Source organism: Amblyraja radiata, chromosome 14 (assembly GCF_010909765.2).
Source record: "Amblyraja radiata isolate CabotCenter1 chromosome 14, sAmbRad1.1.pri, whole genome shotgun sequence".
In the NCBI taxonomy this organism is placed as follows: Eukaryota; Metazoa; Chordata; class Chondrichthyes; order Rajiformes; family Rajidae; genus Amblyraja; species Amblyraja radiata.
The window spans coordinates 15,270,305-15,298,008 of NC_045969.1; the positions used below are offsets into that span (position 1 = coordinate 15,270,305).

The 27,704-nt window shown below is 44.1% G+C and overlaps 1 protein-coding gene across 2 annotated transcripts in view; it reads right to left on the reverse strand.

The window, feature by feature from the left end:
- epha3 (EPH receptor A3) overlaps nucleotides 1-27,704 on the reverse strand; it is a 224,311-nt gene that overhangs the window by 28,197 nt on the left and 168,410 nt on the right. For both annotated transcript variants that reach the window (XM_033032598.1, XM_033032597.1), the window contains exons 10-15: nucleotides 25,186-25,311; nucleotides 23,425-23,610; nucleotides 21,770-21,831; nucleotides 21,459-21,668; nucleotides 11,429-11,578; nucleotides 4,311-4,504 (exon numbers count right to left, since the gene is read on the reverse strand). In XM_033032598.1, coding sequence (XP_032888489.1) covers nucleotides 4,311-4,504; nucleotides 11,429-11,578; nucleotides 21,459-21,668; nucleotides 21,770-21,831; nucleotides 23,425-23,610; nucleotides 25,186-25,311 — 928 coding nt within the window. The remainder of the gene's footprint in view (nucleotides 1-4,310; nucleotides 4,505-11,428; nucleotides 11,579-21,458; nucleotides 21,669-21,769; nucleotides 21,832-23,424; nucleotides 23,611-25,185; nucleotides 25,312-27,704) is intronic.

A 27,704-nucleotide genomic window follows, 5' to 3' on the forward strand; every position in this document is an offset into this window, starting at 1 on the left:
TTCAGACTTGGTTTCTTCTTAAAGAAATATACTTCCTACAAAGGGATATCCAGCTTACTTTGCTATTTGCAGGGTGTAGAATATTTTATTTGAAGTTTCACAAAAATGAAATTGTTATTACCCTGATCTGGTTCGGATATATTTACGTTTTGTTGGGTTACAATTAGCCATTCTATTAGGATTCTGCACATAGTAAATGCTTCTTCCCACTAGAATAGTCCTTGTATTAATACCTATATAAACCATAAAATATAGAGGGGGTTGAGAGGGGAGGGAGGGGGGAGGGGGGAGGAGGGGGGGGGGGGTTGTGGGGGGTGAGAGGGGGGAGAGAGAGAGGAGAGAGGGAGGGGAGGGAGAGAGAGGGGGATAAGGAGAGAGATTTTGGTTTAAACCAAAGATAGACACAAAATGCTGGCGTAACTCAGCGGGACAGACAGAGAGGGGAGGGGGGGGGATAGGGAGAGAGAGGGGGGAATAGGGAAAGAGTGGGGGAGGGGGGGAGAGAGGGGAGAGAGGGGGAGAGAGGGAGAGAGGGAGAGAAAGAGAGGAGAGAGAGGTGGATAGGGTGAGAGATGCTGGTTTAAACCAAAGATAGACACAAAATGCTGGAGTGAGCAGGACAGGCAGAGGGGGGGGGGGGGGGGGGTAGGTAGAGATGGGGGGGGGATAGGGAGAGAGAGTGGGGGGAGAGAGGTGGAGAGAGGGGGATCTAAGTCTAAAAGGGGACGAATCTGTCAGGAATTTCTATGATAAAAATTGTTGTTTGCCATTTCAATCTTTCAATGTTGAAAGAAGGAAAATGCCAGAAATGGGAAATACAAATAAAATTAAGAATTCGGCTTAAAAAATATAGCTTTTGAAAATGGGTGTGTTGAATTGAATATCAATACACTTTCAAAATATGCAACCACTGAGAATTAAACTATTGATTAATGTGGTGTTTGAATAAACTTGCAAATAAAATCGAAGATCGCCAGCACTTGGAGAAAACCGCACTTGGAGAAAATGCTCCCCCAACACCCCTGGTGTTTAGAAAGGTGTATTTTTCCCCCCTTCTTGAGGGAAGACATCTGGACAATTTAATGGTCCAATGGAATTTGAATCCAGCTGTGAACCTCCATGATGTCTCCATGCGAGCATTAGCGAATGGTGGTATATTCCGGAACAGTATCATGACCAGCATTGACCCAGATTACTTTCTGTGGCCCTGGACCATGCAATTCATTGACTGGGTCATGCATCCTATTGATTTAGACAGGAACAGACAAATTGGGTATGTTTTTCTCTCTGCTGCACTTACTAACCGCGTTGCCATCCTGCTGTTTCCTACTGAGCCATTAATGCCTCTAATAAATCACCAGTGCTAAAGTTCTGAAAGTTGGGGATTAAATGGATTCCGGAACCAAGATAAATTAACACATCTTGCACTAAACGTTATTTACAGTTTTCCCTTTATCATGTATCAGCACGCTGTGAATGGCTCAATTGTAATCATGTATTGTCTTTCCGCAGACTGGTTAGCACGCACCAAAAGCTGTTCGCTACCTCGGTATACGTGACAATAAACTAAACTTGACTGTCAGTAGCTACCTGAATAAATCTAGATGTTAAAAATGCAACGGTATAATGAAAATGGTCTTTGGTTTAAATATCAACCCTTTGCCACCTTTATGGAGGCACAGTGGCACAGCTAGTTAAACTATTCTGCAGCAGCTCCATTGACCCAGGTCTGATCCTGACCTCCAGAGCTTTCTGAGTGAGTTTGCATCAACCCCCTGTGAACATGTGGGTTTCCTCCAGGAGCTCATATTTCCTGCCATATTCTAAAGGTTGGTACGTTAATTGGCCACTATAAATTGCGGCCACTCTGCACTGGACTGAAAAGCACATGTCCTATCCAACAGAACATCGCCTATTCACGTTCAAAGACACCAGCAGAGGATAGAAAAATCCAGGGTCAGACTATCAAAGGTGTGGCAATCAAAAATGAGCAGGACACAAAGTGGAGAAAATGCAGAGATTGCCAGAAAAATTAAATAATTTTCAGACACTTAAAGTAATTTATTTAAATAACATCCTTAAATTTTTTTTTTTCCCCATTGGCGTTGAATAATAAATTTTATCATAACATGCAATGCTCCCCTCATTCTAAAGTGGTTGTGAAAGAAAAGGTTGTGTCTGATTAACAAGGTGTCCTATTTTGATGAGCCATTTAAGGATGGGTGGGACTTGTCTGACACGATTAATTATTCCAAAGCTGGACACAAAATGCTGGAGTAACTCAGCGTGTCAGACAGTGTCTCTGGAGAAAAGGAATAGGTGATGTTTGGGTCAAGACCCTTCTTCAGACTGAGAGTCAGAGGAAAGGGAAACGAGAGATATGGAGAGATGGAGACCAAATGAATGAAAGAGATGCCAAAAACTCACGATGATTTGCTGGCTGTGGGCCAGGTGAAAAGGAGTTACAGACAATGAAACCCACCAGGACGTCATTGAAACATGTACAATGACGAGGATGGGGGTGAGACGGAGAGAGAGGGGATGCAAGGGTTACAAAATCAGAGAAATCAATAATCATACCGCTGGGTTGTAAGCTGCCCAAGAGAAATATGAGGTGGTGTTCCTCCAATTTGCATTTGACAATTGAGGAGGCCTAGGACAGAAAGATTAGTGTGGGAATGGGTAGGGGAATTAAAGTGTTTGGCAACCGGAAGGTCAAGTAGACTTGAAGTAACCGTGAGATCAGATAGATGGACTGAGTGAAGGTGGTTTGGGATTTCAATCTAGAGGAGGTAATCATGATGGGAGATTGAACAAGCCAGTGTCTTTAATTTTTAATTTATTACCGTGCTTTAAGGAAGGTGTGCATATCCTCACTAAATCCATAGTATAAATAAAGTAATTAACTTTGTGTGCTTCAGGGGGCCCTGATTTCAAACACAATTTACAATGCCACACACATGGATGGAGCAGCATTAATTAACCTGTTGTTAGTGGTTTATTTTACAAAATGAGCTACATTGAAATGAATGATCATGTTTGATCAAATTTGTGCCTCTGGCACTAAGTTGCATACTATTACACTGCATAACTGATGCATTACCATACCAACAGTCTGATTCCACAACCCCTGGGATTCCACTTAAAACCAGCTTCATTTATGTATACTCTATAATCCTTAAATCACTTTATTCAAATTACACATATTACAGAAAAATAATAGTGGAGCAGGCCCAATATGCAATTTGGGATTTGAAGCTTAATATTTTTTTATAATGAAGTTATTTGAACAAAGAACTGTATTTCGTGTTAAAATTAAATGCACCATTACAATTGGGCGAAATGTAAGAGCAACAAAGAACATTCCTAATTTTAAGGTGTAAATGGGAATAAAAGACAAATGTTTTATGTAAAGAGAATTATGATGCCTCTCATCTCCTATTATTGTTCCAAGTCTCTTTCAGAATGAATAAGTCATAGAATCATAGTCATATAGCACAGAAACAGGTGCTTCATGACCCAACTTGTCCATGCTGTTGGTTGCCTATCTAAGTTAGTCCTACTTACACATGTTTGACCTGTATCCTTCCAAATTGCAATGGTGTATGAAAGTGCATAATTTCCCAAATCCATTTCCCTCTGGCAAACCTTATATCGCAGGTGACTGTGCATGATGAGCATTTTTCACCTATTCAAATGCTTAATTGCAGTGGGCATCTGCACCACTCATGATCCCAGGAAAACATAAACCTTGCATATTGAAGAGAGGAAAATCGCCTCTGTTTTAGTTTAGTTTCGGTTAAAGATACAGACAGATGCGATAGGCCTTTCGGCTCACTGAGTCCGCACCGACCAGCGATCCCCGCACATTAACACTGCCCTGCACACATTCTGGCCAATTGTACAATTACACCAAGCCAATTAACTTACAAACCTGTACGTCTTTGGAGTGTGGGAAGAAACCGAAAATCTCAGAGAAAACCCACGCAGGTCACGGGGAGAACGTACAAACTCTGTGCAAACAAGCACCCATAACCAACATCGAACCTGGGTCTCTGGCGTTGTAAGGCAGCAACTCTACTGCGACACCACTGTGCCGCCCCCTGTTGTACATGCTAAATACATGGTGTAGGAACATAGTGGTGCTGAACTTGGCTTCTGAAACTTAATGACAACAAATTTCAGAATGGGAGCTCAGCAGGCACTTACTGCCTCAATAAATTGTAATAATTGCCTCCATATTTAGCATGTACCACAGAAAATACATTTCTGCCCTAATTTAGACTGAAAAAGGAATAGTTTTGCTTCACCTTGCTACAGCGTTGGCGATGATCTTCAGACTGCTGGGATTCCGAATCAACTTGTCGAGGATGCTGACAATCTGTTCAAACTTGGGCCTGTTGTTCCTGTCCTTTTGCCAACAATCCAGCATCAGCTGATACAGGGCAGCTGGGCAATCCATGGGGGGCGGCAGTCGATATCCTTCGTCCACTGCTTTAATAACCTGAACGTGGATACAATCGAAGGCAGCGTCAGAAACCGCTGGAGAACAATTGAACACTCTGAGAGGAATAGATCGGGTAGACGCGCAGAGTCACTTGCCCAAAGTAGGGGAATTGAGTAGCAGAGGGCATGGGATTAAGGTGAGGGGGGAAAGATTTAATGGGAACCTGAGAGGTAACTTCCTCACGCAAAGGGTGGTGGGTGTATGGAATGAGCTGCCGGAGGAGGTAGTTGAGGCACGTACTATCACAACGTTTGAGAAACATTTAGACAGGGACATGGATAGGAAAGGTTTAGAGGGATATGGGCCAAATGCAGGCAGCTGGGACTAGTGTAGATGGGCCACGTTGGCCGGTGTGGGCAAATTGGGCCGAAGGGCCTGTTTCCACGCTGTATCGCTCTATGACTCTACTGCTCTCAGAAACATGGGGAAATTAAACATGCATGAAAAATATGTGTGTTTGGCCTGGGTTTTAAGGCAGAGACTCCACTGGCATGATGACCGATACAAAATGCTGGAGTAACTCAGCAGGTCAGGCTGCGTCTCTGGAGAAAAGGAATAGGTAACGTTTCGGGTCAAGACCCTTCTTTAGTGATGCTGCCTGACTCGCTGAGTTACTCCAGCATTTTGTATCTATCTTCAGTATAAACCAGCATCTGCAGTACCTCCCCTCCATTCGCATGAAGCAGGTCTCAGGTGGTAGGCACTGATAAACACTGATGTGTTGAAATCCAGTCGAATGTATCTTCTAAAATCCTCCCCATGCAGGAAGCACCAGTTACAGACTTATTGCCTTTATCTCTTAGTGTAATCTAACGATTAAAAAGATTAGCAGACACACATGACCATCATTTCAAATAAACATCACCAAGGCTAGCATTTGTGCTGAATTTGCACTAGGAGCAAAATAGAACTTGGCTGCACTCTGGAGCGTCTGCACCTGAAAGTTAGGACCTAGTTCCAAGTTCGATCTTTCTTTCAAGTCACCCAAATCAAAGCAGAGACATTGGCAATTATCATCCAGAAACTCAGCTCTCAGTTTCGCTCAGGATGGATGGAGAAGTTTTAGTTTTAGTTTTGGAGATACAACGCAGAAATAGGACCTTCGGCCCACCGAGTCTGCACCAACCAGTGATCCCAGGACACTAACACTATCCCACACATTGGGGACAATTTACAATCTTTACCAAAGCCAATTAGCAAAGCGGCACGAAGGCACAGCGGTAGAGTTGCTGCCTTACAGCGCTTGCAGCGCCGGAGACCTGGGTTCGATCCTGACTAAGGAGGCTGTCTGTACGGAGTTTGTACGTTCTCCCCGTGATCGCGTGGGCTTTCTCCGAGATCTTCGCTTTCCGCCCACACTCCAAAGACGTACAGGTTTGTAGGTTAATTGGCTTGGTATAAGTGTAAATTGTCGCTAATGTGTGTAGGATAGTGTTAATGTGTGGGGATTGCTGGTCGGTGCGGTTTCGGTGGGCCAAAGGGCCTGTTTCCGCGCTGTATCTCTAAAAAAAACGTTTCTTTGCAGTGTGGTAGAAACCGGGCACCCGGAGAAAACCCACGTGATTACAGGGAGAACGTACAAACTTCATACAGACAACATCTTTGGACAGGATCAAACCCATGTCACTGGTGCTGTAAGGCAGCAACTCTACCGCTGTGCGACTGACTGTGCCGCCCAAGTACCATAGTACTACCATTGTGCCACGCCACCATGACATTGTAGGTATGGCATTTGACTGATAGAAATGCCTGATGTACTAAACTTTTAATGCTCTCTACGGAAAATATAATTCAGCCAGGTAATTTAGTATAAATGGTACATACATTGAATCTCGCCAGCTCTCAGCTCAAGCACACCAACAAAATTTTCCTCAGATCAGCAAAGTGTGAATTGAATGTTCTCCGAGTGTTTTTGTAAGTGCAGGGAGTGTGTACTGTGAATGAGTACCGTGTAAGTGGAGCTTTTGAGATGGCCATTATATTAATGGAATAATTGTGATGGGGGCATTTTTGACTTGCTACTTTGGAAACTGCTTAGTAGAATAAGGAGGAGTTAGATGCCATAAATAATCCTCTCTACTATTAATAGAATGATATTAGTAACCATGTGAATTATTGCCATTTAAAAAAATTCATTCAAGGCAGCCGGAGTTCCCTAGCTGAGTCAGCATTTAATTGCCCATTCCTAGTTGCCCTTGAGAAAGTAATGATGAGTTGACTTCTTGAATTGCTGCATTTTTTAAAGTGCGGGTATACCCTCAAAGCTGTAAGGGAGAGATTTTGATCCAGTGACATTAAACGAACGGTGATATATTTATAAGATAGTTGGCTTGTGGCTTATTGGGAGCAACTTACAGGTGGTGGTTGTGTGTAGGAAGGAACTGTAAATGCTGGTTTACACCGAAGATAAAGACAAAATGCTGGACTAACTCAGCGGGACAGGCAGCATATCTGGATAGAAGGATTGGGTGACGTTTCGGGTCGAGACCCTTCGTTAGAGACGGGGACAGTGAAACGAGAGATATAGCATGGCATTATAGAGAGATATAGAACAAAGAAATGAAGATATGCAAAGTAACATGCAAGAAGGAACTGCAGATGCTTGTTTACACCACAGGAAGACACAACATGCTGGAGTAACTCAGCGAGACAGGCAGAATCTCTGGAGAGAAGGAATGGGTGACGTTTCGGGTCGAGACCTTTCTTCAGAATGATGAAGGCATTGATATATGTGCAATGCAGGCCTGAGCACCTTTTGCAAGATTTGCGAACCGAAATGTCACCCATTACTTCTCTTCATAGATGTTGCCTGTCCTGCAAAAAAGTAACGATGATCAAGAAAATGGTTCATTTTTAGCTGCGGGTTAGTTGCGGGCTAGACAATGAAACTCACCAGGATGCCAGTGAACTAGCACAACGATTAGGGTGGGGCACTGATGGAGAGAGAGGGGATGCAAGGGTTACTTGAAGTTAGAGTAATCACTATTCATATCGCTGGGTTCAGGTGGATGTGTTCATATATGTTTTATGTATTTAAAACATGAGAATTGCTGACTAATTCCTCAAACTTAAAAGGCTGAATCCGCAGTCCTGCCTGTTTTTAGCACAAAAGTAATTTGATAAAATTACCATGAAAGAAGAAAAGGTAAATTGAATTAAAGTATGTGGTCCAGGTGCTGACAAGGAAGGAAATAGACGGGATTAGAAAGAATTATTATGGGAAGGATGTAAGTTGGAAAAAGCTAAAGAATTGGAACTTAATCGGAAACCCAGGTCTGGAAATTCTCCGGCAACGGAAAAGCCATCTTGATTCATAAAACCACAGGTAAACAATGGACATTTTTTTATCGTGAACATGTCTGGACCAATATGTATTGTAGACAAGTGGCAGGGACCCTGCACGACTATTCTGTTGTGCTGCTGCAAGTAGGAGTTTCATTGTTCTATCTGGGACGTATGACAATAAAACACTCTTGACTCTACTGGTTGCACCTTGTGTATATTTGGAGCCAAAAGGCCTTTGCTTTGGGGTCTCCACAGATAGAGGATGAATGAAAACGTGTTATGGTTTGGGCGGCACAGTGGCGCAGCCGTAGAGCTGCTGTCTTACAGCGCAAGACACATGGCTGCGATCCTGACAACGGGTGCTGTCTGTACGGAGTTTGTACGTTCTCCCCGTGACTGCGTGGGTTTTCCCTCCCCTCTCCAGCTCCCCGCCCATTGCACCAGCGCGGGGGGCTTTTCACTGTCTTCACGTCGGCGATGCCAGCAGGTCAGTGCCCGTCACCGGAGACGTCAGGACCAACGGGACCCCCGGGCCCCAGGCCCACTGCAAGCACGGAGATCCCAGAGACCCACAGCCAGCAGCAGCCCAGCCCCGTTCCAACTACAGAGGAACACGCTCCCCTTAGGGACAGAAGCTGATGGTGTGCAAGGTACGTCTTGTTCTTGGGGTTGCGCAGCTCGGGCTGTGGGCGAACTGCCACTTGTCGCCGTAGCGGCCCATCGGGGATTCTTGGGGTTGCGGATGAGGGGGCGCAGCTCGGGCTGTGACATCTCCAGCCACCCCCCTGTACAGGAGCTGAGACTGGGAACTGTGGGGTTGTTTGCAGTTGCAGAGGGAGGGGGCAAGGGCGGTACAGTACCCAGTATCAGCGGCCCATCGGGAAGTGGGTTCCTGTTGGTACTGACTTCTCCGGCCACCCCCCTGGACAGGAGCTGAGAGACGTCAGGACCACCAGAAGCCGCTCCCCAATGGGCCGCTACGGCGACAAGTGGCAGTTCGCCCACAGCCCGAGCTGTGCCCCCTCATCGGGACACCGACCCCCAGGCCCACTGCAAGCACGGAGATCCCAGATCAGCAACTCCAGCCCAGCCCCGCTCCAACTCCAGAGGAACACGCTCCCCATAGGGGCAGTAGCTGATGGTGTGCAAGGTACGTCTTGTTCTTGGGGTGGCGCAGCTCGGGCTGTGGGCGAACTGCCACTTGTCGCCGTAGCGGCCCATCGGGGAGCGGATTCCTCTGGAGTTGGAGGGGGTGGGGGGTATTGTGCTGTTTGATCGACCCCTACTATCCCAGGGACAGGGAGACACAGCGGCTTTTGAGAATGGTGGGCAATCACTTCCAAAGTTCTGCCCACACAGTCAGTACACCTCTCCTACACTTGTCTCCCGCACTAAGATCATCTCGCAGAGAATGATCCCAGCCTAACCCTCCCTATTCTCTCCTATTCTGCAAGAAAAAACTACATTGAAGACTCAAACTCGCGATCGAGTAACTGCCGGGATCGAGGCGCAAACTCGCGACCTTGCGGATATGAGCCGAGCACTCTACCACTGAGCCAGCCGTTAAAATCTACGCTAAAAATCTTCCAATCCGAAAGCCGAAAAATTCCGAATTACGAAAAGTGTCTGGTCCCAAGGCTTTCGGATAAAAGGTTGTGCACCTGTACTAAGAAATACATTTCCCAGGCCTGACTAGATATTTTAAAGGCTGGGAATGTGAAGATTATTGACATGTTTTAAACAATTGTTTTTTTAAGGTTAGGAATGGATGTCATGGTGCTTTGTGACGGAGTGCTGAAGATTTTGTTTTAAACTGCCTTGAACTGTAAACGATCTTCTAGTTCTGACAGAGGAATGTAGTTCTTGAATCGGAATGGCACATACATGCATCACACGCTGGTGTATACACCCGACATGCTGTGAGAAACAAACTTGATGCGCACAATTTATGACGTTGGACAGAATTGTGATTTTGATGTATGCTCTGCTGTATCCTGCCGTTGATATATCAGCTCAGAGGGATATATTTTCCAACCTACCCTGTTCCTGTGCAACTTCATAATGCGTTCTTACCAAAGCCTCCTGTGTATTCTATTAACCCGAGCGCTAACTTGGTCGAACACACATCTCATATATTCATTTGATGGTTCAAAGCAACAGTTAAAGCTGCTGAATATTAACTTCCACCTTGCTTTTACATTGATATATTGGATTTCTACTGAGAGTCCAGGAGGAAATGGCCTGTGTGGGTCAACAGATGCACAAAGAGCTTTTCACCCCAGTAACTGACAAAATAACTTTGTTTTTATAATGCTTGCAGTTTATGCAAACAAAATTAATAGCTGCTTCGACACTGCAATTTTTTTTCTCCATTCCATTCAATTTCCCCTAGAATCTTAAGACTGGGCTTTGCCCATCACTTAAGTAACCATCGGTGTGAACGTGATGTGTTGCACTAACAGATAGGAGTTCCACAACCTCTCCATGTTATATGAGCAAAGACTAGTGCCTGGGCTACTAGTAATCTTTTCTAAGGAACTACTGTCCCAAATTTAACATCTTCCCAGACAGGTAAATTGAGTTATGGGGGGCATGGATAGGGTAGACAGTCAGAACCTTTTCCCCAGGGTGGAAATGTCCAACATTCAATGGCATAGCTATAAGGTGAGAGGATGAAAGTTTAATGGAGATGTGTCGGGCAAGTGTTTATAGGCAGAGAGTGGTGGGGGCCTGGAACACATTGCCAGGGTGGCATGAGGGGCAGATACAATGGTGGCATTTTAGAGGCTTTTAGAAAGGCACATGATAGTGCAAGGAATAAAGGGATATGGATCATGAACTGGCAGATGGGTTCAGGTTAACTTGGCATCATGTTCGGCACAAACATCGTGGGCTGCAGGGCCCTTTCCTGTGCTGTACTGTTCTATGTAAGTAGGAAATACAGTACGTAGTTCTCTACATTGTATTTTTGCCAGTCTTTTGTTAGTGATGTGAAGGTCTACACTTTACTTCCAATCTACATTTGAGAATTTTAATAACATGCTTAAGCTATCCTCCAGCCCCAAGAATATTCTTTATATGCCTCCTCGATTCCTCTCAATGACAGAGAAAAGAACGGCCACCCTTGCTTTTCTTCCAAACACTACACAAGTTATTTTCAAACCAACAATTCACGGAATGAGGGGAAGCCCAGAGGCACAATGGTAGATTGGATGGCTTACAGTGCAAGGGACACGGGTTTGATCCTGATCCTGACTATGGGTGATGTCTGTATGGAGTTTGTGCATCGTCCCTGTGACGGCATGAGTTTTCTCCGGGTGCTCCGGTCTACCACACTACAAAGATTTACAGGTTTGTAGGTTAATTGGCTTCTGTAAAGATTGTAAATTGTCCCTAGTGAGTAGGATAGTGCTAGTTACTAGGATCACTGGTTGACACGGATTCAGTGGGCCAATGGGCCTGTTTCCATGCTGTATCTCTAAAACTAAAACCTCTCCATCCCTTTTAGTAAGTTGTAAAACATTGTCCTAAGTGTGTGTAGTTTAGTGTACGGTGTGATCTCTGGTTAGCACGGACTCGATGGGCCAAAGGGTCTGTCTCCGCGCCGTATCTCCAAAGTCTAAAGAAGATACTTACATCCTGGTTGGACATTTCCCAGTAAGGCCTCTCTCCGTATGACATCACTTCCCATAGAACAATCCCATAACTCCATGCATCACTGGCAGAGGTGAACTTGCGATAGGCTATGGCTTCTGGTGCAGTCCATCGGATGGGGATCTTTCCACCCTGGGAAAGGTATTTAAAGAATGGTCACACATGAACATGTTCTTGTACAATCTTACAGGAAAATCACAAATCTGGAACAAAACATCTGGGTTAAATAGGCATTAAGCAAAATGCCATGAATCTTCCAATGCCTGCTAACTTAAACATTGTATCATTCATGAAAAATAGGAGCGTGAGTAGGCAAGTTGGTTGTTTAACCTTGTCTAGGAAGGGACTGCAGATGCTGGTTTAAACCAAAGATACACATAAAAAGCTGGAGTAACTCAACAGGTCAGACAGCATTCTGGAGATACTACCTTTGGTTGTTCAAGCTTGTTCCACCATTCATTATAAAAGGACTGATCACCTTCTGCATCAGTTGAGAATTAAAATGCATGGTGTACCTAAGCTAGACAGCATGATATCAATCTAATGCTTTAAAGGCAATTCATTGTATTTAAATTCCACTCAGCCTACTACAACATAAATTTGTGGTCTTAACACTACATGTGAGCAATTTAATGAGCCTGTACCTCAGAGTGACATGGGGCAACGTGGCATGGAGCTCAATAATGCTGGCAACCGTGGGCAGGAGATGATAGGTGGGCGGCCACACACACTGAAGATCAGCATGAATCCTCTCCTTCCCTTTCCCCTTCCCCTCCCAATCTCTATCTACAGGTCTGCATTCTGCTGCTACATTGTGGTCGCCTTTTCAGGAATTGCATTTCAGGCCAAACATTTCTTAAAGTGCTGGAGTAACTCAACGGGACAGGCAGCATCTCTGGAGAGAAGGGATGGGTGATGTTTCAGGTCGAGACTCTTCTTCAGAATGATAGTCACTCTCACCTGACTCTCAGTCTTAAGAAGGGTCTCGACCCAAAACAGCACCCATTCCTTCTCTCCAGAGATGCTGCCTGTCCCGCTGAGTTACTCCAGCATTTTGTGTCTGTCTTCGATGTAAACCAGCATCTGCAGTTGCTTCTGACACATGTCTTAAAGTGCATCAGCTTTACAGTTGACCCAATCTGTCAAGCCAAGTGGAGTTTATCATCGTTTACACAAGTATAGTGAGATTCAGGTACTATTAATAATCTTGCTTGCAGCACCAGCACAGGCACTGAGAATCAGTCAAATGGCAAAGACAAATAATTCATAGGTTTAAGGTGAGGGGAGAAAGATTTAATAGAAACCTGAGAGGTAACTTTTTTACTCAAAAGGTGGTGAGTGTATGGAACAAGCTGCCAGAGGAGAGCATTGAGTCAGGAACTATCGCAACGCTTAAGAACATTTAGACAGTTACATGGATAGGATAAGTTTAGAGGGATATGAGCTAAATGCAGGCAGGTGAAACAAGTGTAGATGGGACATGTTGGTCAGTGTGGACAAGTTGGGCGGAAAGGCCTGTTTCCATGCTGTATGACTCTATGACATAAACTGTACATAAATTACGCATACAATTTCTAAAAGAAAGAAAGTATGCAAAAAAAAGACATTATGCATAATTACAATTAGGAAACATAATTAGAAAATCACAATTAGAAAAATAAGTCTATGGTAGTGAAAAAGATGGACCATAATGATTGTTTGTTGAGGTAGGATTGGGTTGTGCAGGTTGGTTCAAGAACCTGATAGTTGTAGGAAGATAAGTAAAGTAAATTAGACCATGATGGTGTAAAAACCAAAGTATGTAGAGCAACCATGGTAGTGCAAAGTCTGTGGTAGTTCAGTGGTGAAGTAGGATGTTGTTAGCTTTGTGCAGTGATTCAAGAACTTGATGGTACATAGAGCAACTATATTAGTGCAAAGGCCATAGTGGTTTGGTGCTGAGGTAGGACTGTGGTTAGAGCTGTGCAGGGGATTTTGAGAACTTGATGGTTGACTGGAAGAAGCTGTTCTTGAACCTAAAGTTATACTGACCCAAAGGTAAAACCAGAAATGTTGTAAATAAAGACAGAGATGTTTTTGATGTTTTAAGGATGGCACAATGACACAGCAGCAGAGTAGCTGCCTTACAGCACCAACGACCTGGGTTCGATCCTGACAACGGGTGATGTCTGTATGGAGTTTGCATGTTCTCCCTGTGACCACATGGGTTTTCTCCGGGTGCTCCGGTTTCCTCCCACACTCCAAAGACGTGCAGGTTAGTAGGTTAATTGGCTTTGGTAAAAATTGTGAAACTTGTCCTGAGGATATTGTTAGTGTATAGGAATCGCTGGTCAGTGTGGACTCGGTGAACCGAACGACCCGTTTTCACACTGTATCTCTAAACAAAACGAAACTAAGTGGTGACCCACATTTGGTTTCAAAAGGTTAATACATTAAAATAGCTGGCAGAGGATTTGGATTTACCCAGCCCACCATAAAATTGAACACGAGCTGACCTGAATTCCAAAACAAAAAACATACTGAAAAACCTGGTGAATCACAAAGTGGGCTATCAAGTGCTGCTAAACTGGGTTGTAAAGCCCGCCGTTTAAAAGAGGTAGTGTTTAGCTGAGGGAGAAGAGGACTGTCACAGACTCTAGCTGTACAACAGAATGAGTTAGTGGAATTGCAATGCCTGGCATTTGTGCCGAGAATCCTTTGCAAGCTCTCAATTGCTGAAGCCGAACCTTCCACTCGGCATAGAAAACACAGCTGGGTGTTAAACCGACTAAATTAATTTGAATATTTTACGGGTCTGGAAACCTATTTATTTCTCCTTCTGAAGCGGTTTACATCTTCATATTATTGCTCCTTAAAGGCTTTCAGCATATTTTAAACAAAACTACTATTTTACATACTAATTAGATGCAAAGCAACATTCAAATCAGAATATTATGATCAGCAGTGGTTTAACCCTTACATTGTAAGTCCAAATGAACCATCTATTCAGTCGGCCAAATACCTATTAGTGTCCCCATTTCTAGTCTAAAACAATCATTGTGTCATGAATGGAATTCTAATACCAGGAGTAGATTTATCATTCTATTCTTGATTCCAAGCTACAAATGTAAATGTTTAGAACAAATGTTTAGGGTTGTGCAGCGGTAGAGTTGCTGTCTTACAGCGCCAGAGACCCAGATTCGATTCTCACCATGGGCGCTGTCTGTATGGAGTTTGTATCTTCTCCCCATGGCCTGCGTGGGTTTTCCCCGGGCACTTCGGTTTTCTCCCACACACCAAAGACGTAGGTTACTTGGCTGAGGTGAAATTGTAAATTGTCTCTAGGGTGTGTAGGATAGTGTTAGTGTGCGGGGATCGTTGGTCGGCGCGGATTCGGTGGGCCTGTTTCCTGCGCTGTATTGCTAAACTCTAAACTAAACAAACAAAATTACTATCGCTAAAAGCCCTGTCCCACGGTACGAGTTCATTCAAGAGCTCTCCCGAGTTTGCCCTGATTCAAACTCGGAGATTTACGGTAATGTCCGCTCGCAAATACTCGGGACTCCCGTGGACATTTTTCAACATGTTGAAAAATCTTCACGAGTCTTCCCGAGCTTACCGCGTTTCCCGAGTACCTGCCGTTAGCATTACGAGCCACTAAGAGACGTCCCCTAGCTCCGACGTACCTGCTACGTTCATTCTACGTGCTTACCACGAGTTTGATTTTTTTTTAAACTCGGGAGAGCACTTGAATGAACTCGTGCAGTGGGACAGGGCTTTAAAACTTAAGCATTTCCTGCATTCCTTTGCCAGCATTCAAGTTGCTATTTTAAGTGAATCTTCTTCTCTAGCCCTATTATTCTTTCTAAACCGTAAAGAATGCGGCAAAATAATTATTTGAAAGGAGGAGAAAATCATTCTTCCAAGTGAAGAAATGGCAAGAAACTCAGCAGACAATGCGGCTTGCGAATGTGTGATCTGCGAGAGTGGGATTTCTTTAGCGGCATCAAAGAAGTAGCCTTGGATCACATTCATCGGCAATAATTATTCTTTATCACTGCTCAAGCAGCTAATGAGTCTCCGAACCACAATCAATTTCAAAAACCTCAATAATCCAGCTGCCGATTGTCAGAAAAGGTGTCAGTTCAGTAAGGAAGTGAAATAATTATTATTTACTGGCAAGGTCACATCAATACAAGTATCTGACGAAGAGTCTTCGACCTGAAATGTTAGCTCTGTTTCTCTTCCCATACTTGCAGCCTGACCTGCTGAGCCTTTCCAGCATTTTCTGTTATAATTATAGATTTCACACATCTGAAATGTGTTTTTGATTGTCAATGCAAAAAGTCTCTTGGGTTGCAAGCAAACTCCAAAGAAGATGGCTAACCATCACTCAGCACATTTGACAGCAGGTCCAAAAGGAGACACATAACTTAAACGTTACTGAGGAATAACTTTAGGAGCATTGGACATGTACGCATGAGGTGGTGAAATATCCTAAAGAGTATGAGTACCCTCAGGTTTGAAAGGAGTAAAGTGTTGAGAATAGAAATCACCCCATTTTGTTTGTTACATGGTGGATGTCAAAGCAATTTCCTGGAGAGGGTACATGGGGATTACCAAGATGTTGCCTGGGATGGAGCAGTTCAAGCTTGATAAGAGACTGCAGGAGTGTGATCAGTGTTGGAAGGAACTGCAGATGCTGGTTTAAACCGAAGCTAGACACAAAATGCTGGAGTAACTCAGCAGGACAGACAGCATCTCTGGAGAGAAGGAATGGGTGACATTTCGGGTCGTGATCCTTCTTCTCTGGTTCTGGATAAGGGAAACGAGAGATATTGTGATGGTGGGGGGGCTGCGAGTCGGCTGCCCTGCCAGCAGCGTGTTCGTCATTTCTATTTTTTGTTTTTTTTAGTGTGTCCAAATATGTGTTTTAATGTCTCTTGGTGTGCCTTGTGTGGGGGGTGGTGAGGGGGAGTAAGGGGGGAACCCCTTTCGGTCGCCTCATCCACGGAGAGGCGGCCTTTTCCATGTCGCCTCCCTTGCGGCCTAACATCATGGATTGGTGCAGCCTTTCCTGGAGTTTCAGCAGCGGGTGCAGCGTGGACTTTTCATCGCGGAGCGGGCGAGCCCTTGCCGGGGGTCGCCAGAAGGGAGTGCTCCGATCGCTGGCCCGTGGACTATTACAGCCTGAAGCCGCGGTCTGCGGAGCTTCTGGCTGTGGGCGCGGCGTCCGGAGCCTGGGACCCCTCACTAGGGATCACTGGAGAAGAGCTCCGACCGCCGGCCCGCGGCCGATAACATCCTGAAGCCGTGGTCTGCGGAGCTTCTAGCCATGGGCGCGGCGTGGATTTACCATCTGGAACCTGGATTCCCTCACCGGGGACAGCCAGAGAAGAGCTCCGACCGCCGGCATGCGGCCTACAACATGCTGAAGCCACGGCCTCCTGTAGGAAAGCGCCGATTCGGGACCTCCAAGCCGTGGAGTGTGTTCGACCGTCCCGACGTCGGAGTTTCAACCACCCCGACGAGAGGGCCTGTACATCGGGCCGTCCGTAGCGGCGACTACGGAGGTTTATGGTCCCGACCATAAGTGAACAATGGAGGAGGACTGACTGTACTTTGTGCCTTCCACCACAGTGAAGGATGCTGTGGTGAATGTTTGTGTTTAATTTTATTGTGTATTGGGTGTTCTTTTTTGATTGTACCGCTGCTGGCAAATTCATTTCACTGCACTTATATGTGTATGTGATGAGTAAAACTGATTAATCTATTGATTGATTGACGTAGAGGGACAAAGAACAATGAATAAAAGATATGCAAAATAGTAACGATTACAAAGGAAACAGGCGGAAACGAGAAGCTAGTGCGACTTGGGTGGGGGAGGGATAGAGGGAGAGGACATGCCGGGGCTACCTGAAGTGAGAGAAATCAATATTCATACCACTGGGCTGTAAGCTGCCCAAGCGAAATATTAGATGCTGTTCCTCCAATTGCAGATGCTGGTGTACACCAAAATTAGACAACAAATGCTGGAGTAACTCAGCGGATCGAGACGTCTCAACCCGAAATGCCACCTATTCCTTTTCCCCAGAGATGTTCAGTGACCCGCTAAGTTACTCCAGCATTTTTTGTCTGTCTTTGGAGTGAGATCTCCCCTTTTCCAGTTTTCTTCTCCTCCCCTACAATTAGTCTAAAAAAGGATCTCGACTTGAAACGTCACCTATCCATGTTCTCCAGAGATGCTGTCTGACCTGAATTACTCCAGCATTTTGAGTCTATCTTTGGAGCGAGTACTGTTCTCCCTGCAATAGAGAAGGTTAGTGAGGTGACACGATTCAAGTGCACAAAAGTCAAATTGGTGAAGATAGAGTGGACTACCAGAAACATTTTCATATCCGAAGTAGATAAAGCTAGAGACCATAGATTTTTAGGGTATATGCGGGAAGGGAATTAGAGCGATATGAAAGGGACCTTCTTCACCCAGAGAGTGGCAAATATCTGAATGCATTGCTTGAGTGAGTGGTTGAACTTGGTTTGCTGACAGTATTAAAAAATTGTTAGGATAAGCATTTGAATCATTTTGGCACAGAAGGCTATTAGCCAAGTGCAAGGTGGTGAGATTAATATGGAAGTGATCCCACTGGCTGGCATGAACGAGTTGTGCTGAAATGGCTGTTTCCATGTTGTACAATTTTATAACTTCAAAGGCACTAACTTTCCTTCACAAAGCCCATGTGTATTACCAAGGTCCTTTGGTCACTCCTATGCCAACTTCTCCTCCTCCTGTTCCTCTGCAAGTCCTCTCAAACTGAACATGTCTTTGTACTTGTCACTTCCTCTATTACTGCGCTGCTGTTATTATGTCCTTGCTTATATCGTCCTAACTTCAGGTCCAACAATGTAAATCGTGTAAATCATGTAACTCTGTAAAAAGCTCACAAGTGACAACTGTTGATGATATTTCTAATGAGTGAGTGTCACAGGGAAACATATTACAGAAACAAGGCCTTCGATTCACTAGGCCTACACTGTCCGTCTTTTACCCATTTCACTAATCCTACATTAATCTCTCGTTCTTTTCTCCTCGCATCAATTCCCACCAGTTTCCACCACTCACCTTCACACTTGGGGGCAATTAACTTACCAGCCTGCATGTCTTTGGCATGTGGGAGGAAACCAGAGCACCCAGAAGAAAACCATGCGGTCACAGGACCAATGCTGCAGAAAGCGAAGCAGGTCAGGCTGGTACCTAGGTCCCTGGTTCTGTGAAGCAGCCATTCAGTGTGCCACCCAGTTGACTACTGTGTCTCTTATTTAAGTTATTCCAACCCATTTCTCCCCCTTTAGTTGGGGAGCTGGAATGTTGCCAACAATAATATTAAGTTGATTCAGTAGGGGTTGCTTTCCCAATGAACCTAAAACATCTTCCTCTGGAGGAATTAAGGGCAGCATGGTGGGGCAGCGGTAGACCTGGGTTCGATCCCGACTATGGGTGCCAACTGTACTGAGTTTGTATGTTCTCCCCGTGACCGCGTGGGCTTTCTCCAAGATCTTTGTTTGCCTCCCACACTCGAAAGATGTACAGATTTATAGGTTAATTGGTTTGTAGGTTAATTGGCTTGGTATAAGTGTAAAATTGTCCCTAGAGTTTGTAGGCTAGTGTTAATGTGCGGGGATTGCGGGTCGGTGTGGTGGGCCAAAGGGCATGTTTCTGCACTGTATCTCTAAACTAAGCTTGAACTAAGATTATATTTCAGTTGATTCTTATTTACTGGGTTGTTTTCTTCTTTTCCTCTGGCTTAATATACAAAATGCTGGGGTAACTATGCGGGTCAGGCAGCATTTCTGGAGAAAAGGAATAGGTGACGTTTCGGGTCAAGACCACTTTCTCCAGAGATGCTGCCTGACCGGCTGAGTTACTCCAGCTTTTTGTGTCTGTCTCCAGTGTAAGCCAGCATTCGCAGATCCTTTCTGCACATCCCATTAATTAATCTGCTCCAAAAAGACTTTCCCATGGCTAATCAACAGCTCAGAAATCATAAGATGCCAATAACGATCAGTAAAACTAAAATGTTAAACTTTATCATGTCAAGAGGAGCCTTTAACACATGAGTAAACTCTTTAGAAACCCATACTATGAATGCACCTGAGCAATGTACACTTGGCTGTAATAACAGTTGAACTGATTTAGGTCTTTAAAATTACTTTAGCGTGGCATTGGTATACCAGCTCCAGAGAAAGGGAATATTAAGGAAATATAACAAGGAGTCGACTCGACGGAAATAAATCAAAGTGTTAATTATAGCTCTCACCTTCATCAGCATAAACTACATGCCAGCTGTCAGCTTACAGCTATTTAGAATCCTTTTATTTGTTTCATTTTATCTTGTGTGCATGAATAGTTCATATTCTTTGCCCATTTCAAGTCATAAATTGATGGGTTTTAAAAGCAGTTTATCATCTTCGGTCAATAAGGGACACTGAAGAATGAAAGCTTTTGGTACGGACGAAATGTGTAGGAAGGAACTGCAGATGCTGGTTTAAACCGAAGATACACACAAAATGCCTGAAGAACGTCACCCATCCCTTCTCTGCAAAGATGCTGCCTGTCCTGCTGAGTTACTCCAGCATTTTGTGTCTATCTTCAAAGCTTTTGGTACAATTTGATTGCTCTAATCCTGACTGGCACAGCCCGAAGAACTGTCACAAAGCCGGATGCCTCAGAAATGTGACATAGGTTGCAAAGAGCCTTTTGAGGTGTTGTTGTGTGACAACACAATCGGCTTCCTGCAATGGCTTTCATCCAAAGGATCGGGAAATGATTGACTGATCAGTTCATGTTTAAACTGTAGGCCAGAACAATACGCTAACGGTTTACGTTAAGAGTGGTGAGTATTATTCTGATTGCTTTTTGTTTAATTTAGTTGAGTTTAGAGATGCAGCGCGGAAATAGGCCTTTCGGCCCACTGAGTCTGCGCCGCCCAGCGATCCCCGCACACTAACACTATCTTACACACAAGGGCCAATTTACAATTTTACCAAGCCAATTAGCCTACAAACCTCGTGACGCGTAAATGATGTTGCGTAAATTACGCGCAATTGACACCTAAGTGGGACAGGCCCTTAAGTGGACGATAAAATGGGAAGGAAGAATAGGCTGTAATGCATACGCTGTGTGAGAGGAGCAAGAGAACAAGCATCAGGGGGCACTGGCCATCATTGTGAACTGAAGGGCCTGTTCCTGTGCTGCACTGTTCCAGGTTGTAGAAAAATCAGACCTTTTTATGTATTTGACCTCTGGTAACCTTTATGCTTTTAGAGCTTACAATTACTCTAATTTACAGCGCGACTGCACGTCAAAATGCAATCAAATAGACTTGGACTGCTTCAAAATAAACTCTCATCTTCTACATAGTGCACACCTTGATTTTTATCAAGGTATTAAATATGATACTGACACATAAGAGAGAGAATATTGAAAGGCCTGGACAGAATGGATGTGGAGAGAATGTTTCCACCAATGGGAGAGTCTAGGACCGGAGGTCCAGGCCTCTTAATTATAGGACGTTCCTTTAGGAAGGAGATGAGGAGGAATTTCTTTAGTCAGAGGGTGGTGTATCTGTGGAATTCATTGCCACAGAAGGCCATGGGGGCCAACTCAATGGATATTGTTAAGGCAGGGGTACATAGGTTCTTGATTAGTACGTGTGTCAGGAGTTATGGGGAGATGACAGAAGAATGGGGTTGAGAGGAAAAGATAGATCAACCATGATTGAATAGCAGAGTAGACTTGTTGGGCGGAATGGCCCAATTCTGGTCCTGTCACTTTATGAACATGAACTTATGAATGTATCTGAAGCCATTCGAACTCCCAGAACTCAGTGAAGACTGTTTGAATTTTGGCCCTTTAAAGTTTCAATGAAATCGATTAATAAAACCTTATTGTGCAGAGTAAATTTTTAAAAATCACTTATGGACTTATGAACATATGAACTGACAGCATAATGTGGATAGGAGAAGAGTTGCTTACCCGCGTTGTGTACGCAGCTTCTGGGTCGTCTTCAAGAACCCTGGAGAGCCCAAAGTCAGACACCTTGCACACCAGGTTGCTGTTGACGAGAATATTGCGAGCAGCCAGGTCCCGATGCACGTAGCCCATGTCGGACAGGTACTTCATGCCTGAAGCGATGCCCCGTAGCATGCCGACAAGCTGGATGACTGTGAATTGGGCATCATGTCTCTTAAAGAGAATGGATGAGTTTTTGCATTCAGTCTAAGTCAAAAAAAGTAGGGAGTTTAACTTGAAACTGCTGTACTTTAATAAATCATCAGTCGGCTTACCCTGAGAAAACTGTCCAAGGAACCGTTTTCCATGTATTCTGTCACAATCATGACAGGTTTACCTGTAGAAAGGTTGCAATTGCAAGTTCAATGCATTGTGATATCGATTAAAACACATTATATTTTTTCAGCACAATTTACATGGTAGAGTAGTTGTTACTGTGATTCTAATACAATGATACTTTATTGTCACGTGTATCTAGGTACACTGAAGTGCTTTGTGTTGCATAAAACCTGATAAAATCACACAGCAGACCTCACCTAGGCAGTACACAAGTGTCGCCACGTTTAGTTCCGACAAAGTTGCAAACATTCACCAAACATTCCTATCTACTGCCTGCCGGCTCATGTGGCATCCCCACCCTCGCCCCCCACTGGGTTCCCCCTTTTGTTCTAGACGGCCCCCCCACCGGGTTCCTCTTAGTTCCTGATGGTCCCCTTGCCGTATATCCCTTTGTTCTCAATGCCCCCCCCCCCCCCCCCCCCCCCGAGCCAGGTCTCCCCATTGTTAATAATACCAAGTAATAATACTAAGTAATCAACCAGTAAGTATGTCCTGGATGTGTAGGAAGGAACTGCAGTTGCTGGTTTAAAACAGAGATAGACACAAAATGCTGGAGTAACTCAGCAGGACAGGCAGCATCTCCGGAGTGAAAGAATGGGTGACATTTTGGATGTTCTTCAGACTGACCCATTTCGGGTCGAGACTCAGACTAATCAGATGCTTCCTGTCCTGCTGAGATACTCCAGCATTTTGTGTCTATCTTCAGTAAGTATGTCCTGTCCTTTTCACTTTAGATGAACCTGAAAGAAAGTTGAAGTTATCTGATAAAAGGAACTGCAGATGCTGGTATATTCCGAAGATAGACACAAAGTGCAGGAGTAATTCAGCAGGTCAGTCCGCATCACTTGTTTCAGATCAGGACCTTACTTCAAACTGAAGTGTCCGGACCCAAAATGTTGCCCATCCTTTTTCTCTAGGGCTGCTGCCAGTCCCGCTGGATCACTATGTGTCCATCTTAGACATATTTGTGCACTTGCAATCACTGTGGACAAAGAGGAGTTAAGAAGAGAAGCAAATCAAACCCTTATTATGTAGAAATGTAGAATCCAGGAAGTGTGGTAGCAATTGCCATAAAAATAACCAGAAAGCATTTTATATGGCCTGAAAGAACATCTCTCTGTTTAAAACCAAATCACTGTACCAGTTGTAGAAGTAGCTTAGTTAGTGACATAGACAATACTAAGAGTATAATGCACCTTGAATATTGTGCATTGTGGTAACTAAACCCATAGTGGTAGACACAAAAAGCAGGAGTAACTCAGCGGGTCAGGGAGCATCTCTGGAGAAAAGGAATAGGTGACATTTCGGGTCGAGAACCCTTCTTCAGACTGAGAGACAGGGGAAAGGGAAACAAGAGATATAGATGGTGATACATCGAGATAAAGAACAAATGTATGAAAGATTTGCAAAAATGTAACGATAATCTCGGAAAGGTGGAGCCCGCAATGGTCCATCGTTGTCTGTGGGCTAGGTGATACCGAATTATACAGACAATTAAACTCAACAGGACAACAGTGAAACATTTGCTTCCCCTCCTTTCCATTGAAGAATATTAGTAAAAATGCTGCTTCAATGAAGACAGGCCCCTTACATTTTGTGACCACCCCTTCCAGATGGATGATGTTTGGATGGTCAAACTGTCCCATGATGCTTGCTTCACTCAGGAAATCCCGTCTTTGTTTCTCCGTGTAACCAACTTTAAGGGTTTTGATGGCTACTGAGATCTCCTTTTTGGAGGGAAGCTTCAGACGTCCACTGCACACTTCTCCAAATTCTCCTGTGATATAAAAATACAATATTTCTGGCTGTAATTTCAAACAGTGCTGTGTCTCCCATCCCTCTCTCATCACCTGCAGTGGTAAGCAAGTCAAAAGCATTTGTACGGGTGTCAGAGGTTATGGGTAGAAGGTACATCATCATCGTCTACTCCACCATTCAATCATGGCTGATCTACCTTTCCCTCTTAACCCCATTCTCCTGCCTTCTTCCCATAACCCCTGACACCTTTAACTAATTAAGAATCTATCAACCTGTGGTTTAAAAATATCCATTGATTTGTCTCCACAGCCTTCTCTGGCAATGAATTCCACAGATTCACCACCCATCTTAAATGTGTATGTTATTGACATTATCAATGGTCTAGATCATGGTCACTCTTATTATCCCAGATGGTTCAAGACTATTAATCTCTGCCACGTTGCACAGTTTGCTGCTGACTGGTTGCGTTTAGGAGGTCATCTAAACTCCATGATCAAGGATTGAAGATTTAATTTACTTTTTCTTCAGCCTACTAGACCAGGCAGGGAGCATGTTTCCATCTTTAACTCACCCATTTATTAAACAACAACACTGCTCTGTAACTGGAAAAGAGTTGCTTATATTGTGGAATATCCTTTTAACAGCTGCCTGTGGGGTTTAGACTTGTGATGTTAAATGCTGACAGTTCCCAGAACATGTGATTCACTGGCAGGGAATGCTACACTCAAACCCACAAGTTTTAGTGTGATGTTGGAAACATGGAACTGCAGATGCTGGTTAATACATAAAAGGACACATAGCCTTGGAGTAACTCGGCACGTCAGGCAGCATCTCTGGAGTACATTGTAAGGTGACGTTTTAGGTTATCTGTAGAAGGATCTTGACCCAAAACATCATCTATCCATGTTCTGCGGAATGCTGCCTGAACTGCTGAGTTACGCCAGCACTTTGTGTCTATAGTATGATGTTGCATTGGGAAACCATGCATTGGGAAACCATTACAGTTCAGTGAAGGTTGAATAAAGGTATCAGTTTGTGCGTGTCTTTCATAAATAGCATTAAGGTGTCTCTGAAGATAGACACAAAATGCTGGAGTAACTCAGTGGGATAGGCAACATCACTGGAGAGAAGGAATGGGTGATGTTTCGGGTCGAAACTGAAGAAGGGTCTCAACCCGAAATGTCACTCATTCCTTCTCTCCAGGAATGCTGCCTGTCCCACTGAGTTATTCCGGCATTTTGTGTCTATCTTCAGTGTAAACCCGCATTTGAAGTTCCTTTCTACACATTAAGGTGTCACACATCTGTACTATCATGACACCAAAAGGCAGCAAAGCCATTTCTGGCCCCAAAAGAGTCTTTCTTGCCCCTGCCCCATCCCATGCCATGGTACAGATGGGACGGATTTGTTGATACCCAGAAAATTTAGAACCATGCATCAGGATCTATAAGGCCGGAGACTGCGATAAAATTATCAGTGGAGGCTCACACTGCTGTGTCCAATTAGATGCAGAGCCCAGAGAGCGGTGAGATAGCCACCGATTGTCCTGAGAGAGGAATATGCACTAAAAATAATCATTTATAAAGTTTAGTACCTGCACCAACAACTTTGTCAATGGATATGGAGGAAGAATCCAGCTCCTTCGCAAACTCATGGACAGCCTGGCTGGGGTCTTCGTATGTGTGCGGGTCCACATATGTCCGTAGACCTGGAAGTTTAACTGTTTGCAGAAACATTGAGAAATATCACACATGCCCTGGGTATCAACACAACACAACCATATTCTCAACACTTATGGCTTCTACAGGCAATCATTCTGGAGAGAAGAGATCCTAAAATTCCTGAGAACTAGTCAACCTGCCACAAACCACAAACAGGTTTGGTGGAATTACTGAATTTTAAAGTAATGAATTGGACTTTGGTTTTTATTCTTGTGCTGGCTCGAAGGGCCGAATAGCCGACTCCTGCATCTATTCTCCATGTTTCTTCATTTACCAATTCAGCACTTTACCATTCTCCAACAATTGACTCTCCATTTGAAGAAGGGTCTCGATCCAAAACATCACGAAGGAGGGCAGTGAGATGTCTGAAGAAGGGTTCCCACCCAGAACTGTGGAGGCCAATTCATATATTTAAGGCAGCGATTTATAGATTCTTGATTAGTAAGGGTGTCAGTGGTTATGGGGCAAAGGCAGGAGAATGAGGTTGAGAGGGAAAGATTGATCAGCCATGATTGAATGGTGGAGTAAACTTGATGGGCCGAATTACCTAATTCTGCTACTATAACATAAACTTGTGAAGCATCACCTATTCCTTTTCTCCAGAGATGCTGCCTGACCAACTGAGTTACTCCAGCTTTTCGTGTTTATCTTTGTCAAAAAATATTTGGCTGGCGAGTCACACTTTCTCGGTTTCACTTTCCATCTCATTCAACCAAAATATGTAAGAGGTGGTCAATAACTCACCCATGCTTTTTTTCTTTACAAAAGTGAGTTATAAAGGTCCACACACATCTAAGGTACGGGCAAATTAGTTTTGTTTAGTTTTAGTTTAGAGATACTGCGCAGAAACAGTCCCTTCGGCCCATCGTTTCTGCACTGACCCGCACATTAACACTATCCCACACACACCAGGGATGATTGTACATTTATACCAAGCCAAACCTGCACGTCTTTGGAATGTGGGAGAAAACCGAAGATCTCGGAGAAACCCACGTGGTCACAGGGAGAACGTACAAACTCCATAGTGTCAGCCTCCATAGTCAGGATCGAACCTGAGTCTCTGGCGCTGGAAGGCAGCAACTCTACCGCTGCCCCACCATGTCACTGAAATGTGGGAATGTAGGTGGTTGTCACGGGTTTCATGCAGAAATGACAGGGATATTTAGGGTCTATTCGAATCAGGTATCTTGGATGGACATGAAGATTTAGTGTCTGCTAAAGATCCGTTCAGATCCGAGGTTTTCAGGAAGACTGACCCTTTGAAATTCAATGATAGATGGTATAGTGTTATGGGAAAGGAACATTTGGTGAATTATATTAATCTGTAGTAGAGGAACACGAGTTATACGTTTAAAGTAACTCAAAGCCACCACTGCTTTTCAGGAAATATGTTTTTACAAATAGCATGGCCCATCTATATACATTTCTGCAAGGAAGTGACAAGTTTTTTACACAGTGAGTGGTGGGTGCCTGAACGCGTTGCCAGGAACAGTGGTGGAAGCAGATACGATCGTGGTGTTTACGAGGTTTTTGCACATGGATGTGCAGGGATATTGATCGCATGCAGGCAGAGATGATTAGTTTAACTTGGCAGTTTTGTTTGGCACAGACGTTGTGGGCTGAATGGTCATTTCCAATGCTCCACTATTTTATATTTCTATGACTCCTGTCCAAATGACGTATTGCTAGAACTTTCCTAACATGCATTCCTATCATGTGGAAAATTAACAGTATTTCTCTAATTTCGTATGGGGTGACACAGTGGCGCAGTGGTAGAGTAGCTGCCTTACAGCGCCGGACACCCGCGTTCGATCCTGACCTCGGGTGCTGTCTGTATGGAGTTTGCACGTTTTCCCTGTGACTGCATCGGTTTCCTCCGGGTTCTCCTGTTTCCTTCCACATCCCAAAGACATGTAGGTTTGTAAGTTAATTGGCTTCTGTAAATTGTCCCTAGTTTGCAGGATAGAACTAATGCATGGGTGATCATTAAGTTGGCGTGTATTTGATGGGCCGAAGGGCCTGTTTCCATGCTGTGTCACTAATCGAATCTAAACTAATCTAATCTAAAACTCTTAACTAAGTAACAGTGGACCAAAGACTTACTAACAACCACTGGTGGCTTGAAATAATTTAGATGTATAAAAGATCCAGGCTACTATGACCCTTTACGATGAATGAGTTTCTCTTTGAGTTATTTATTGCTCTAACGTTGTCATTTAGGATACACTCCTTCTGATACCATCCTTTTCAAACATGCTCACAGCAAAGCCAAATCTCCTCAGATATTATGCATCTAATCCTGAAGACTTGTGTTTGAACTTGAACTTGAACTTCTGCAACACAACATTATAGAGGTAACTTTGAACCAGATGCCTGTAAAACCCAAGATAGA